The sequence below is a fragment of the Nicotiana tomentosiformis genome, chromosome 8 (assembly GCF_000390325.3).
Source record: "Nicotiana tomentosiformis chromosome 8, ASM39032v3, whole genome shotgun sequence".
Lineage (NCBI taxonomy): Eukaryota > Viridiplantae > Streptophyta > Magnoliopsida > Solanales > Solanaceae > Nicotiana > Nicotiana tomentosiformis.
The window spans coordinates 45,018,079-45,031,200 of record NC_090819.1 but is presented as its reverse complement, the minus strand read 5'-3'; the positions used below and the strand labels follow the sequence as shown (position 1 = coordinate 45,031,200).

The window sequence follows — 13,122 nt, the reverse complement described above, 5'->3', positions numbered from 1 at the left end:
TTATTGTACGCCTTTTCTAAGTCGATGAACACCATATGCAAGTCCTTTCTCTCCCTATACTGCTCCATCAATCTCCTAACAAGGTGGATGGCTTCTGTAGTCGAACGTCCCGGCATAAACCCGAACTGGTTCTCAGAAATAGACACTCCTCCTCACCCTTAGCTCTACCACTCTCTCCCAGACTTTCATAGTATGGCTAAGCAGCTTGATACCCCGATAGTTATTGCAATTTTGGATATCACCCTTGTTCTTATATACAAGAACCATTGTGCTCCACCTCCACTCTTCGGGCATCTTCTTCGTTCTAAAAATGACATTAAATAACCTAGTGAGCCACTCCAGGCATTCCTTGCCCGCACTCTTCCAAAAATCCACCGGGATTTCATCCGGCCCGGTCGCTTTGCCCATGCTCATCTTACGCATAGCCCCTTTAACTTCATCAACTCTAATCCGCCTACAATACCCAAAGTCACAACGACTCCCGGAGAGTTCCAAATCACCCAGTACAATGCTCAAGTCCCCCTCCTCGTTCAAGAGACTATGGAAGTAGGTCTGCCATCTCCGACTGATAAGCCCCCCATCCAACAAAACTCTACCTTCTTCGTCCTTGATGCACTTCACTTGGTCCTAGTCACGCGCCTTCCTTTCTCGCGCCTTGGCTAACCTGAACAACCTCTTATCCCCACCTCGGCCCTCGAGTTCCTCATACAAACGACTAAAAGCTGCAGTCTTGGTCGCCGTAACTGCTAGCTTTGCCTCTTTCTTAGCCAACTTATAATGCTCCCTATTCGCCCTCTTCTCCTCCTCGTTTATACTTTCCACTTGCTTCAGATACGCTGCTTTTTTGGTTTCCACTTTTCCTTGCACCTCTCCATTCCACCATCAGTCTCCCTAGTAACCACCAGAGTAACCCTTTGAGACTCCTAATGTCTCTCTCGCGGCTTCCCTAATGCAATGCGCAGTCGTGGTCCACATAGCGCTTACGTCCCCACTACTCCTCCAAGCCCCCATAGTCAATAGCTTGACCCCCAACTCCTGCGATTTAGCTTCCGTCAAGGCTCCCCACTTGATCCTATGTTGTCTATGCATCGCCCTCTTCCTCCTCTTCCTCGTTATCCCAAGGTCCATGACCAGGAGCCTATGAAGGGTCGAGAGGGTCTCACTCGGGATGACCTTGCAATCCGTGCAAAGACCTCTATCAGACTTCCTGCAGAGTAAATAATCAATCTGAGTCTCGGCCACCGAACTCCGAAAGGTGACCAAGTGCTCCCTCTTCTTCGGGAAACTCGAGTTTGCTATCACTAAATCAAATGCTCTAGCAAAGTCCAGCAGAGACGCTCTTCTTCCGTTTCTATCTCCAAAACCAAAGTCACCATGCACATCATCATACCTCCCAGACGTCGCTCCAATGTGACCGTTGAAATCTCCTCCTATGAAAAGCTTCTCGGTATGCGGGATACCACGCACCATCTCATCCAAATCCTCCCTGAAACGCCTCTTGACTTCCTCATCCAAGCTTGCTTGGGGTGCGTACGCACTGATTATGTTCAAAGTAAAACCTCCAACAACTAGCTTAATAGTCATCAGCCTGTCATTCACCCTCCTAACCTCCACCACTAGTTCACGGAGGTCCTTATCAACCAAGATACCTACCCCGTTCCTGCCCCCCACCCTCCCAGAATACCATAGTTTGAACCTGTCCACATCCTTAATGCTGCCAGAAAGTGTGAAATATTGTAACATGAAAAAATATGAAAATGGCACATCTACCATTGAATAATACTAGTAAGTAATAAGCTTTTCAAAAACCCAGATGAATGTATTTTTTTGAAAAAACCTAGATGAATGTATTTAAGCAACTGACCTGATCTAAAACAAACATATAGTAAAGAGAAATTGTGGCACAAAGACACTACTAAAACAGTACAGATCAACCATGTTGCAGAAATATCACCAACTTATTGTTTCACAAGCACTTTGTTGAAATCCATAATCAAGTGTAAATGGCTTAGTTTGAAGCACAAATATAACAAGTGGAAATGGTGAGGTTTGAAGCACAAATGTAGCAATTCACGAAGAGCGTCTCAGAGAGTATCAACCAAAAGAACTAAAGAATCTCACCCTTTGTGCTTTAGTGTAATATTGTTTTCTATTATCACTAGCAGGAACAATCTTCTCCCCGACTGCCTTTCTAATTGACGCAGAAAGCAACCGAATTAGGTTTGTCGCATCTACATCACTTAGTTCAGCTGATGGCTCTTCTTCCAAGAGCATAGACAGGATACACTTCCAATCCTGCAGGGACATAATTTTCAAGTAAATACTTTCCTCTTCAACCACAGGGTCCCCCAGGGATCCAGGATAGGTAGGAGACCCTTCTCAAGTTATCGTATGATAACTAGGATAATAGTTGTCTGATCAATGGAAATAGAAAATGCAATTTAAGGCAAGTTGTAGGAAATAGTAGTCTGACCAAACTACAGATATTTTATTACAGCAATAATACTAAACATCATAGGGAATACTGGTCAATTCCAGATATCATACAGTAATTTATAGTGTCTATAAAACTAAGTTGAGCCACTAGATTCTAGAAGTCTAGGTATAGAAGAAGATGTAGGCTCATTGAAATTTGTAGGGAAATACTACTCTGACCAAACTACAGATATCATATGGATCTTGATAGTAATACGTTCAGATAACATTAAGCCTTAGATCAAAAGATAGTGTACATAGCGTACTTTCATGGCATCCATATACTCCCAGATATCATCAATGACATACATACTCAGCATTTCGTCTTTTGAGAACTCTCTCAATATGCGCAGCAGTCTACTCAGATGAACCTCAGAAGAATCAGTATTATCCCCTGACAACTTTTTGTTATCAGTACAATTGTATTCATCAAGCAAATAGAAAGCACATGATGCAGACAGGGTGATAAAAACCTGAACTAGATTGTGAACTGTTCAATCGCTGGGCAATCAGGTTATCATACACTAGTGCTCCGATGGCACGCCTGATTTCTGGTGGATCATCAATTAGCAAATCATATAATGAACTTAATTCTTCCTCGGGAACAAGTTGATGTCTGCAAAATATGGAATAGCTTGATAGTAAAGCACAACTAACAACAATCTGCTGGTAACAATACTAAAAAGCAAAATCTTTCCCCAAAGTTTAGAATTAACATTACCTTATCAGTTGTTTCACAAGTCCTATAGCACATACTGCCACGGAAATATCAACATCATCAGCAAGCTCGATCATTCTTTTATAAAACCTCTCCGTGAAAAGGCCAAGAGATGGAACATTATCATCCTCCTCATAAAGATTTTGCAGTGCAAGGACTGAAGCCTTCCTTACACCATGACTCTTCAGAGGGGAATAATTAAGAGCCAAATGCATAGTTAGAATTTTCAAGTTTATCAAAAGAGGATTGAAGATAAAATCAAACTGGATATCCACTTACTTTATCATTCAATGTCCATCCAAGATATTTCAAATACAAATCCTGCAAAAACAGGGAGGGGTATGACAGGATCCAAACACCCAATGACTGTATGCATGCCATTCTGATATCCGGTTCGACGTCTCGATAACGGTGCATAAATAGCCTACAAATTCAACATACAAAAAGGCAAAACAAAATCGAAATTGCCCCTCAAGTGATCAAAAAAATATGTATCATTAACATAAGGTCCATACCCAGTAAATATCTTCCGCATCATCTCCTCTATTATTGTTATCTTTTCATGGGTCAAGGATAATCTTTTATTTAGTGATTCAACTCGAGGCCCATCCACTTTCTTCTTCTTTTCAGCATTTAGCTGCCTCTGAGTGGTTCCGCGCTGCGCACCAAGAACTTTGGCGACGTGTATAAAGGATGTAACAAGTTGTAGCCCCATTAATGAAGCAACCTGACGATATACTCTAGGAGGGGTGCTGAAATGCACATCACAAGACAATCAGCCAAAATAGTCTATCTTAAATTTCGAACACCTGAATACAAACTACTTACCATGATAGTGCAATCACATAGTCCATGCACTTGTCAAACAAGACCTTATCAAAAAGTGGTCCATTTTCACATTCAGCAACCAAAGTATCCCAGAAGTAGACAAGGTTATCTTTGAAGTTATTGAAGTCCTTCTTTTTTGAACTTTGATAATCTTCAACTTCACCCTAAGGTCCAAAGAAGATCAGGTAAAATAACAACTACATGTCTATGCATGAATTTCAAGTGTTTCATGCATATTGAACTGACACCAAATAATAACACCGACCAGAAAGTTCATGTTTAATGCACATAATGAACTGACACAAATAATCTTTACCAACCAGAAAGTTCATGTTTAATGCATATTGAACTGACACCAAAAAATAATACTGACCAGACATATTAAGTAAGGAAATATCATGAATATGATGGATGAACATACCCTCTTAGCCATGTTTACAAGAGCAACTACTACATCATCAACATCAGTTTGGTCCAAGAAATCTTCTTCAATATGATATTTTGCTCCACATGCCTGCAAAACCACAAATCTCCACCTATCACGTCACATCATCAAAATGGAACCTATTTATGGCTGATACGCGGAGACAGGAAAAACAATAGTATGCAAGCCATAGAAACATCCACATATTATCAGAGTACCTCAAACATCATGCTCAAGAGTACAGCCATTGCGGCTTTCGGGTTCTTCTCATAGTGTTCCACCCAATGCTTGACCACTAGAGGAATTTGTCTCCTATCACCTTTGACAACATCTGCAAATAAAGGAGTGAACGCCCTATCATCAAAGTGTACAAACCACCACAATAGTATAATAAAAAGGAGTCAACAGAGAGAAGATAAAATCTAATAAGAATCAGATAACGAGGAATTGAAACAAGCAAGCAAGCACAAAAAAACTGACTACTAAATCTTCCAATGGTTTCATTCCATGAATAGGAAGTATGTCACATACAAAGAACAGGACTAGCTGAAGTGGCCATTTTTGGGACTGGAAAAGAATAGTTGAAGTGACTTTTCAAAGAGGAACGAGTATTTCTTATGGGATAATAACAGAAGGCCTTTGATTATGGTTTTGGCAACTTCAAAATGCTCCCATAGGATTCATAATACTATACAAACTGCCCTTTTCTGAGGTCATATACTTGAGAAGTCACTGGTTGAATAGAAACATCAAATGGAGCAGGGCAAGCTAGCTGTGCTTTGACCAATCCACTTTATTGGTCCACTTTTACTTTAAAGAATCTGGAGCAGAATGAAAAATCATCAGGAAGTAAAGGAATGAACATAAAGGATCAAACATGACTCCTCTTGTCGACATCCTCCATTGCTTCCCAGGACATCTGCTTCAAACTAAACATCTAGATGATAAAGGTGAAAGTGCAAAAACACCACGCATTTGGGAGGAAAACTTAACGAGTACAAAAATGTTTTCCAAAATTTCATAAAAAGGAGATATAAAGATAAAAATAGAAATACTTAATGCATCTTCTTCACCAACTGAAATACCCATAATGATGAGTGTTTACATTTGTCCAACATTTCGTGGATGAAATACGCATTTCATTCTATAGGTGGAAACGAAATGCAATAGTAATCCAAATTCTACCACTTGCTATTGTAAATTACAGAATTTTCAGAAAATTAAAGGACCATTACTTCCACTAGCAATTCAAAGCTTTTACATACTCTCAAAGTCTTCTTAATTCAACATTAACCTAAAATCACCATAATAAAAATGACAGCACAGTTGTCAAACTCAAAGAAATAACTTAACTCACACTTTCAACTATAATTGAGTAACAAACACCTATAATTTCCATAAAATCTCAAAATACCAAATTTGCCATAATGAAAACTACATAAAATTGGTGAATAAAAAAAACTACATAACATTAGTCAAACTGTCTAATCACAACCTCCATTCAAGTTCTCAGTCAATCGAGTAGCGAAAGCCTAAAACTTCTCTGGTATCAAACTTCAAAATCAACCAGAAATTACCTTAATGAAAGCAACACAACATTAGTCAAACTAAAAGACAAACTTCCATATCCACTTTCAACATAATGGACTAGCTTAAGCCTAAAATTTCTCTAGTCCCAAAATCACAATAAACCTGAATTTAAAAGAACGGTACATAACATTAGACAAACTAGAAGACCATAACCTCCATTCATGCTTTCAACATAATCGAGTAGCACAAGCCTAAATCTTCTCTACTCTCAAAATCCAAAAATCAAACTGAACTTGCCTTGATAAAACTAACAGGACAGTGTACAAATAGAAACCATAATTCCACTCACACTTTCAACAATAATTGAGTAAACCAAGCCTAAAAATTCTATATATCCTCAAATTACCATGGTAAGAACTACGGAACATTAGTTAAAACTAGAAGATCACAACTTCATTCACACTCTCAACATGATAAAATTTCAGAACGGTATGCAAACTAGAAGGCTATAACTTCCACGGCGCCTTATTTTCTATAGATCCTCAAATTCAAAAAATAACATCAAAACTATAGTAGAAAACAACTACACCACAGTAAGTAGTCAAAATTTGTAGTACCAATTAAACTGAGATGAGCATTTCCAGAAGCAGCAGCTGAAGTGCCTCCAACAGCCTTACTCCGCTTAGCTCTACCGCGAGATTCTTCAAAATCGTCGGACGATTCTTCTCTCTCTTCCTCATTCACATTTTTCTCCTCGTTAACCCTAGTTTGAACTCTCGTTCGTTTCTGTACACGATAAACTCCATAATTAGGGCTCAAGTTTTTACTTACTCAAATGAATATGCATAAATATTGTAGAAACTGGAAGAAGAAAAAAAACTCACCGTACGGCGATTCGCCGTTCCCGACACCACTGGTTCCTCCTCCATGAACTGCTGGTACTGTTAAACCCTAGAAAGAAGAAACCGAATCAAAAAAGCGTGAATGCTACAGAAGGAGATATTAAATTAGAAAATTCGGTGACAAATGCACAGAATTGTGGAATAGTAGAGCGTAATGCATAAACTTCTGTGGCCTTTTTGCCGGTAGAGAATACTAAATTTAAATAATAAAAAAAAACCTATTATAAAAACAATTGATTATATTTTTTATAAATAATTTTAAATATTTTAAATTGTTAATTATTATAACCTATATTACTCTTTATATAATTTTTAAATAATTAAATTTTATTTCAAAAAACGTAAAGAATATAGATTCAAATTTACTTAAATAATTAGTCAACTTAACACTCATACTTAAAAAAAAGTTCAAACAAACTAAAACAGAGGGAGTGTAATATAGTTCTCTTTGGAAGTATTACATTCCCTCCGTTTCTTTTAAAAAAAAATACAAAAAAAAAAAGTCAAAACAAAAATTCCCTCCCTTTCCAAAAACTTTTGGGTTAAAATATAAAAATCCCCTTGAACTTTACTTTTTTAACTTTAGTACCTAAACTATAAATTATTGTTATTAAGGGTGTGTTTGGTATGACAGAAAATATTTTTCGAATAATATTTTTCTATTTTCCATTATTTGGTTGTACAAAATAATTTAGAAAATATTTTCCTAGATATCACATTTTTCTGAAATTGGAAGAAAAGGACTTCCTTAGAAAAAGTTACAAAAATATTTTCCAAAAATTCCACCTACCCTCACATCTAACCCCAACCCCCTCCAATTTCAATTTTCTATTTTTATTTTTATTTTTCTACGCCATCCCCCCCCCTCCCCCCACACACACACACAGAGACAAACACACAAAAAAAATTATTTTAATTTTCTGTTTTTTTATTTTTCTACATGCACATCCCCCACCCCCCACCCCCATCCCACACACAAAAAAAGAAATATTTTTTTTTGTATTTTTTATTTTTTATTTTTTATTTTTTGGCTTTTCTGCACAACCCACCCACCCCAACCTCCTTACCCCCTCGCAATTTATTTATTTATTTTGCTTTTTTTGTATTTTTTATTTTCTATTTTCTGCACCACCCTACCCCACCCGACCCTCACCCACCCTCCACCCCGCAAAATAACAATAACAATAACAACAACAACCCACTAAAATTCTACTAATGGGGTCTGGGGAGGGTAGTGTGTATGCAGACCTTATCCCTACCCCGAAGGAGTAGAGATGTTGTTTCCGAAAGACCCTCGGCTCAAGAAAACAAAAAGACAAAAGGAGACAATGTTAGTAACACCACAACAATCATAAGAAAATTAGGAACACCATGAAATCCAGAAGAAAGATGCAAAGCAAAGGGAGACAATATTAATATCACCACAGCAATCATAAGAAAAATAGGAACATCATGAAATCCAGAAGAAAGATGCAAAGCAAAAGCGATAGCTAGTAAATAGGACCTGCACTGAAAAGCGAAATAGTAAGACACAACATTGCCACTAGCTATCTTAAACAAAAACCCTACATGACTCGTCTCACAATGGTATGAAGTAAGGCACGACTCAACTACCTCCTAACTTACAACCCTAATACTCGACATCCACATCTTCCTATCAAGTGTCATGTCCTCGGAAATCTGGAGCCTCACCATATCCTGCCTGATCACCTCTCCCCAATACTTCTTATGCCGCCCTCTACCTCTTCTCGTGCCCTCCACAACCAGCCGCTCACACCTCCGTACCGGAGCATCTGGGCTTCTCCTCTGAACATGTCCGAACCATCTAAGTCTCGCTTCCCGCATCTTGTCATCAATGGGAGCCACGTGTACCTTCTCCCGAATATCGTCATTCCTAATCTTATTTATCCTAGTGTGCCCGCACATCCACCGTAACATCCTCATTTCTGCTACTTTCATCTTCTTGATATGTGAGTTCTTAACGGGCCAACACTCAGCCTCATACATCATGGCTGGTCTAACCACCGCTTTATATAACTTACCTTTGAGTATCGGCGGCACTCTCTTGTCACACAGGACTCCAGATGCTAACCTCCACTTCATCCATCCTACCCCAATACGGTGTGTGATATCCTCGTCGATCTCCCCTCCCCCTAGATAACCGAACCAAGGTACTTGAAGCTGCCTCTACTCGGGATGACCTGCGAATCAAGCCTCACATCCACGCCCACTTCCCTTGGCTCAACGCTGAACTTACACTCCAGGTATTCCGTCTTCGTCTTGCTAAGCTTGAAACCCTTAGACTCAAGAGTCTGTCTCCAAACCTCTAGCCTCTCATTAACACCGGCTCGCGACTCATCAATCAGAACTATGCCATCGGCGACTAGCATGCACCATGGCACATCCCCTTGAATATGGTATGTTAACGCGTCCATCACCAGGGCGAATAAGAACGGACTGAGCGCAGAACCTTGGTGTAACCCCATTATAACCGAAAAATGCTCAGAGTCGACTCCTACTGTCCTAACCCGAGTTTTAGTCCCGTCATACATATCCTTAATTGCAATAATGTAGGGAACCGACACACCTTTTGCCTCCAGACATCTCCAGAGAACTTCTTTAGGAACCTTGTCATACGCTTTCTCTAGGTCAATAAACACCATGTGCAGATCCTTCTTCCTCTCTCTGTACAGTTCCACCAACCTTCTAACAAGGTGTATAGCTTCTGTAGTCGAACGACCCGGCATGAACCCAAACTGGTTGTCGGATACAGACACTGTCATCCTCACCCTCGCTTCAACCACCCTCTCCCACACTTTCATGGTATGACTCAGTAATTTGATACCCCTATAATTGTTACAACTCTGGATATCACCTTTTGTTCTTATATAATGGAACCACCGTACTCCACCTCCACTCATCCGGCATCCTCTTCTCCTTAAAAATAATATTAACCGTAGTTTGAACTCTCGTTCGTTTCTGTACACGATGAACTCCATAATTAGGGCTCAAGTTTTTAATTACTCAAATGAATATGCATAAATATTGTAGAAACTGGAAGAAGAAAAAAAACTCACCGTACGGCGATTCGCCGTTCCCGACACCACTGGTTCCTCCTCCATGAACTGCTGGTACTGTTAAACCCTAGAAAGAAGAAACCGAATCAAAAAAGCGTGAATGCTACAGAAGGAGATATTAAATTAGAAAATTCGGTGAGAAATGCACAGAATTGTGGAATAGTAGAGCGTAATGCATAAACTTTTGTGGCCTTTTTACTGGTAGAGAATACTAAATTTAAATAATAAAAAAAACCTATTATAAAAACAATTGATTATATTTTTTATAAATAATTTTAAATATTTTAAATTATTAATTATTATAACCTATATTACTCTTTATATAATTTTTAAATAATTAAATTTTGTTTCAAAAAACGTAAAGAATATAGATTCAAATTTACTTAAATAATTAGTCAACTTAACTCTCATACTTAAAAAAAAAAGTTCAAACAAATTAAAACAGAGGGAGTATAATATAGTTCTCTTTGGAAGTATTATATCCCCTCCGTTTCTTTTACAAAAAAAATACAAAAAAAAAAGTCAAAACAAAAATTCCCTCCCTTTCCAAAAACTTTTGGGTTAAAATATAAAAATCCCCTTGAACTTTACTTTTTTAACTTTAGTACCTAAACTATAAATTATTGTTATTAAGGGTGTGTTTGGTATGACGGAAAATATTTTTCGAATAATATTTTTCCATTTTTCATTATTTGGTTGTACAAAATAGTTTGAAAAATATTTTCCTAGATATCACATTTTCCTGAAATTGGAAGAAAATGACTTCCTTAGAAAAAGTTACGAAAACATTTTTCAAAAACTCCACCTACCCTCACATCTAACCCCAACCCCCTCCAATTTCAATTTTCTATTTTTTTTTTCATTTTTCTACGCCATCCCCCCTCCCCCCCCCACACACAAAAAAAAAAATTGTATTTTCAATTTTCTGTTTTTTCATTTTTCTACACCCACCCCCCCACCCCCCACCCCCCATCCCACACTTACAAAAAGAAATAATTTTTTTTTTGTATTTTTGATTTTCTATTTTTAATTTTTTGGCTTTTCTGTACAACCCACCCACCCCAACCTCCTTACCCCCCTCGCAATTTATTTATTTATTTTGCTTTTTTTGTATTTTCTATTTTCTATTTTTTCTATTTTCTGCACCACCCTACCCCACTCGACCCTCACCCACCCTCCGCCCCGCAAAACAACAACAACAACAACAACCCACTAAAATTCCACTAATGGGGTCTGGGGAGGGTAGTGTGTATGCAGACCTTACCCCTACCCCGAAGGAGTAGAGAGGTTGTTTCCGAAAGACCCTCGGCTCAAGAAAACAAAAAGACAAAAGGAGACAATGTTAGTAACACCACCACAATCATAGGAAAATTAGGAACACCATGAAGTCCAGAAGAAAGATGCAAAGCAAAGGGAGACAATATTAATATTACCACAGCAATCATAAGAAAAATAAGAACATCATGAAATCTAGAAGAAAGATGCAAAGCAAAAGCGATAGCTAGTAAATAGGACTTGCACTGAAAAGCGAAATAGTAAGACACAACATTGCCACTAGCTATCTTAAACAAAAACCCTACATGACTAGTCTCACAATGGTATGAAGTAAGGCACGACTCAACTACCTCCTAACTTACAACCCTAATACTCGACCTCCACATCTTCCTATCAAGTGACATGTCCTCGGAAATCTGGAGCCTCACCATATCCTGCCTGATCACCTCTCCCCAATACTTCTTAGGCCGCCCTCTACCTCTTCTCGTGCCCTCCACAACCAGCCGCTCACACCTCCGTACTGGAGCATCTGGGCTTCTCCTCTGAACATGTCTGAACCATCTAAGCCTCGCTTCCCGCATCTTGTCATCAATGGGAGCCACGTGTACCTTCTCCCAAATATCGTCATTCCTAATCTTATTTATCCTAGTATGCCCGCACATCCACCGCAACATCCTCATTTCTGCTACTTTCATCTTCTGGATATGTGAGTTCTTAACGGGCCAACACTCAGCCTCATACATCATGGCCGGTCTAACCATCGCTTTATATAACTTACCTTTGAGTATCGGCGGCACTCTCTTGTCATACAGGACTCCAGATGCTAACCTCCACTTCATCCATCCTACCCCAATACGGTGTGTGATATCCTCGTCGATCTCCCCTCCCCTTGGATAACCGAACCAAGGTACTTGAAGCTGCCTCTACTCGGGATGACCTGCGAATCAAGCCTCACATCCACGCCCACTTCCCCTGGCTCAACGCTGAACTTACACTCCAGGTATTCCGTCTTCGTCTTGCTAAGCTTGAAACCCTTAGACTCAAGAGTCTGTCTCCAAACCTCCAGCCTCTCATTAACACCGGCTCGCGACTCATCAATCAGAACTATGTCATCGGCGACTAGCATGCACCATGGCACATCCCCTTGAATATGGTATGTTAACGCGTCCATCACCAGGGCGAATAAGAACGGACTGAGCGCAGAACCTTGGTGTAACCCCATTATAACCGGAAAATGCTCAGAGTCGACTCCTACTGTCCTAACCCGAGTCTTAGTCCCGTTATACATATCCTTAATTGCAATAATGTAGGGAACCGACACACCTTTTGCCTCCAGGCATCTCCAGAGAACTTCTTTAGGAACCTTGTCATACGCTTTCTCTAGGTCAATAAACACCATGTGCAGATCCTTCTTCCTCTCTCTGTACAGTTCCACCAACCTTCTAACAAGGTGTATAGCTTCTGTAGTCGAACGACCCGGCATGAACCCAAACTGGTTGTCGGATACAGACACTGTCATCCTCACCCTCGCTTCAACCACCCTCTCCCACACTTTCATGGTATGACTCAGTAATTTGATACCCCTATAATTGTTACAACTCTGGGTATCACCTTTGTTCTTATATAATGGAACCACCGTACTCCACCTCCACTCATCTGGCATCCTCTTCTCCTTAAAAATAATATTAAATAACCTTGTCAACCACTCCAAACCTGCTCTCCCCACACACTTCCAAAATTCCACCGGAATCTCGTTTGGCCCGGTCGCTCTGCCCCTACTCATCTTATGCATAGCTCCCACGACCTCCTGAACCTCGATACGCCTGCAGTACCCAAAGTCACGGTGACTCTCGGAATGCTCCAATTTGCCTAGCACAATATCCCGATCCCCTT

The 13,122-nt window shown here is 39.6% G+C and overlaps 1 protein-coding gene across 1 annotated transcript in view; it reads right to left on the bottom strand.

Moving 5' to 3' along the window:
• Positions 1–7,039, bottom strand: part of LOC104094907 (sister-chromatid cohesion protein 3) — a 32,442-nt gene extending 25,403 nt beyond the window's left edge. Inside the window, exons 1-11 of the mRNA XM_070182272.1 lie at positions 6,860–7,039; positions 6,593–6,761; positions 4,664–4,776; positions 4,443–4,535; positions 4,022–4,185; positions 3,709–3,945; positions 3,473–3,617; positions 3,197–3,375; positions 2,949–3,091; positions 2,742–2,869; positions 2,122–2,295 (exon numbers count right to left, since the gene is read on the bottom strand). Coding sequence (XP_070038373.1) covers positions 2,122–2,295; positions 2,742–2,869; positions 2,949–3,091; positions 3,197–3,375; positions 3,473–3,617; positions 3,709–3,945; positions 4,022–4,185; positions 4,443–4,535; positions 4,664–4,776; positions 6,593–6,761; positions 6,860–6,904 — 1,590 coding nt within the window. The 5' untranslated portion in view covers positions 6,905–7,039. The remainder of the gene's footprint in view (positions 1–2,121; positions 2,296–2,741; positions 2,870–2,948; positions 3,092–3,196; positions 3,376–3,472; positions 3,618–3,708; positions 3,946–4,021; positions 4,186–4,442; positions 4,536–4,663; positions 4,777–6,592; positions 6,762–6,859) is intronic.
• Positions 7,040–13,122: the final 6,083 nt, after the last annotated feature.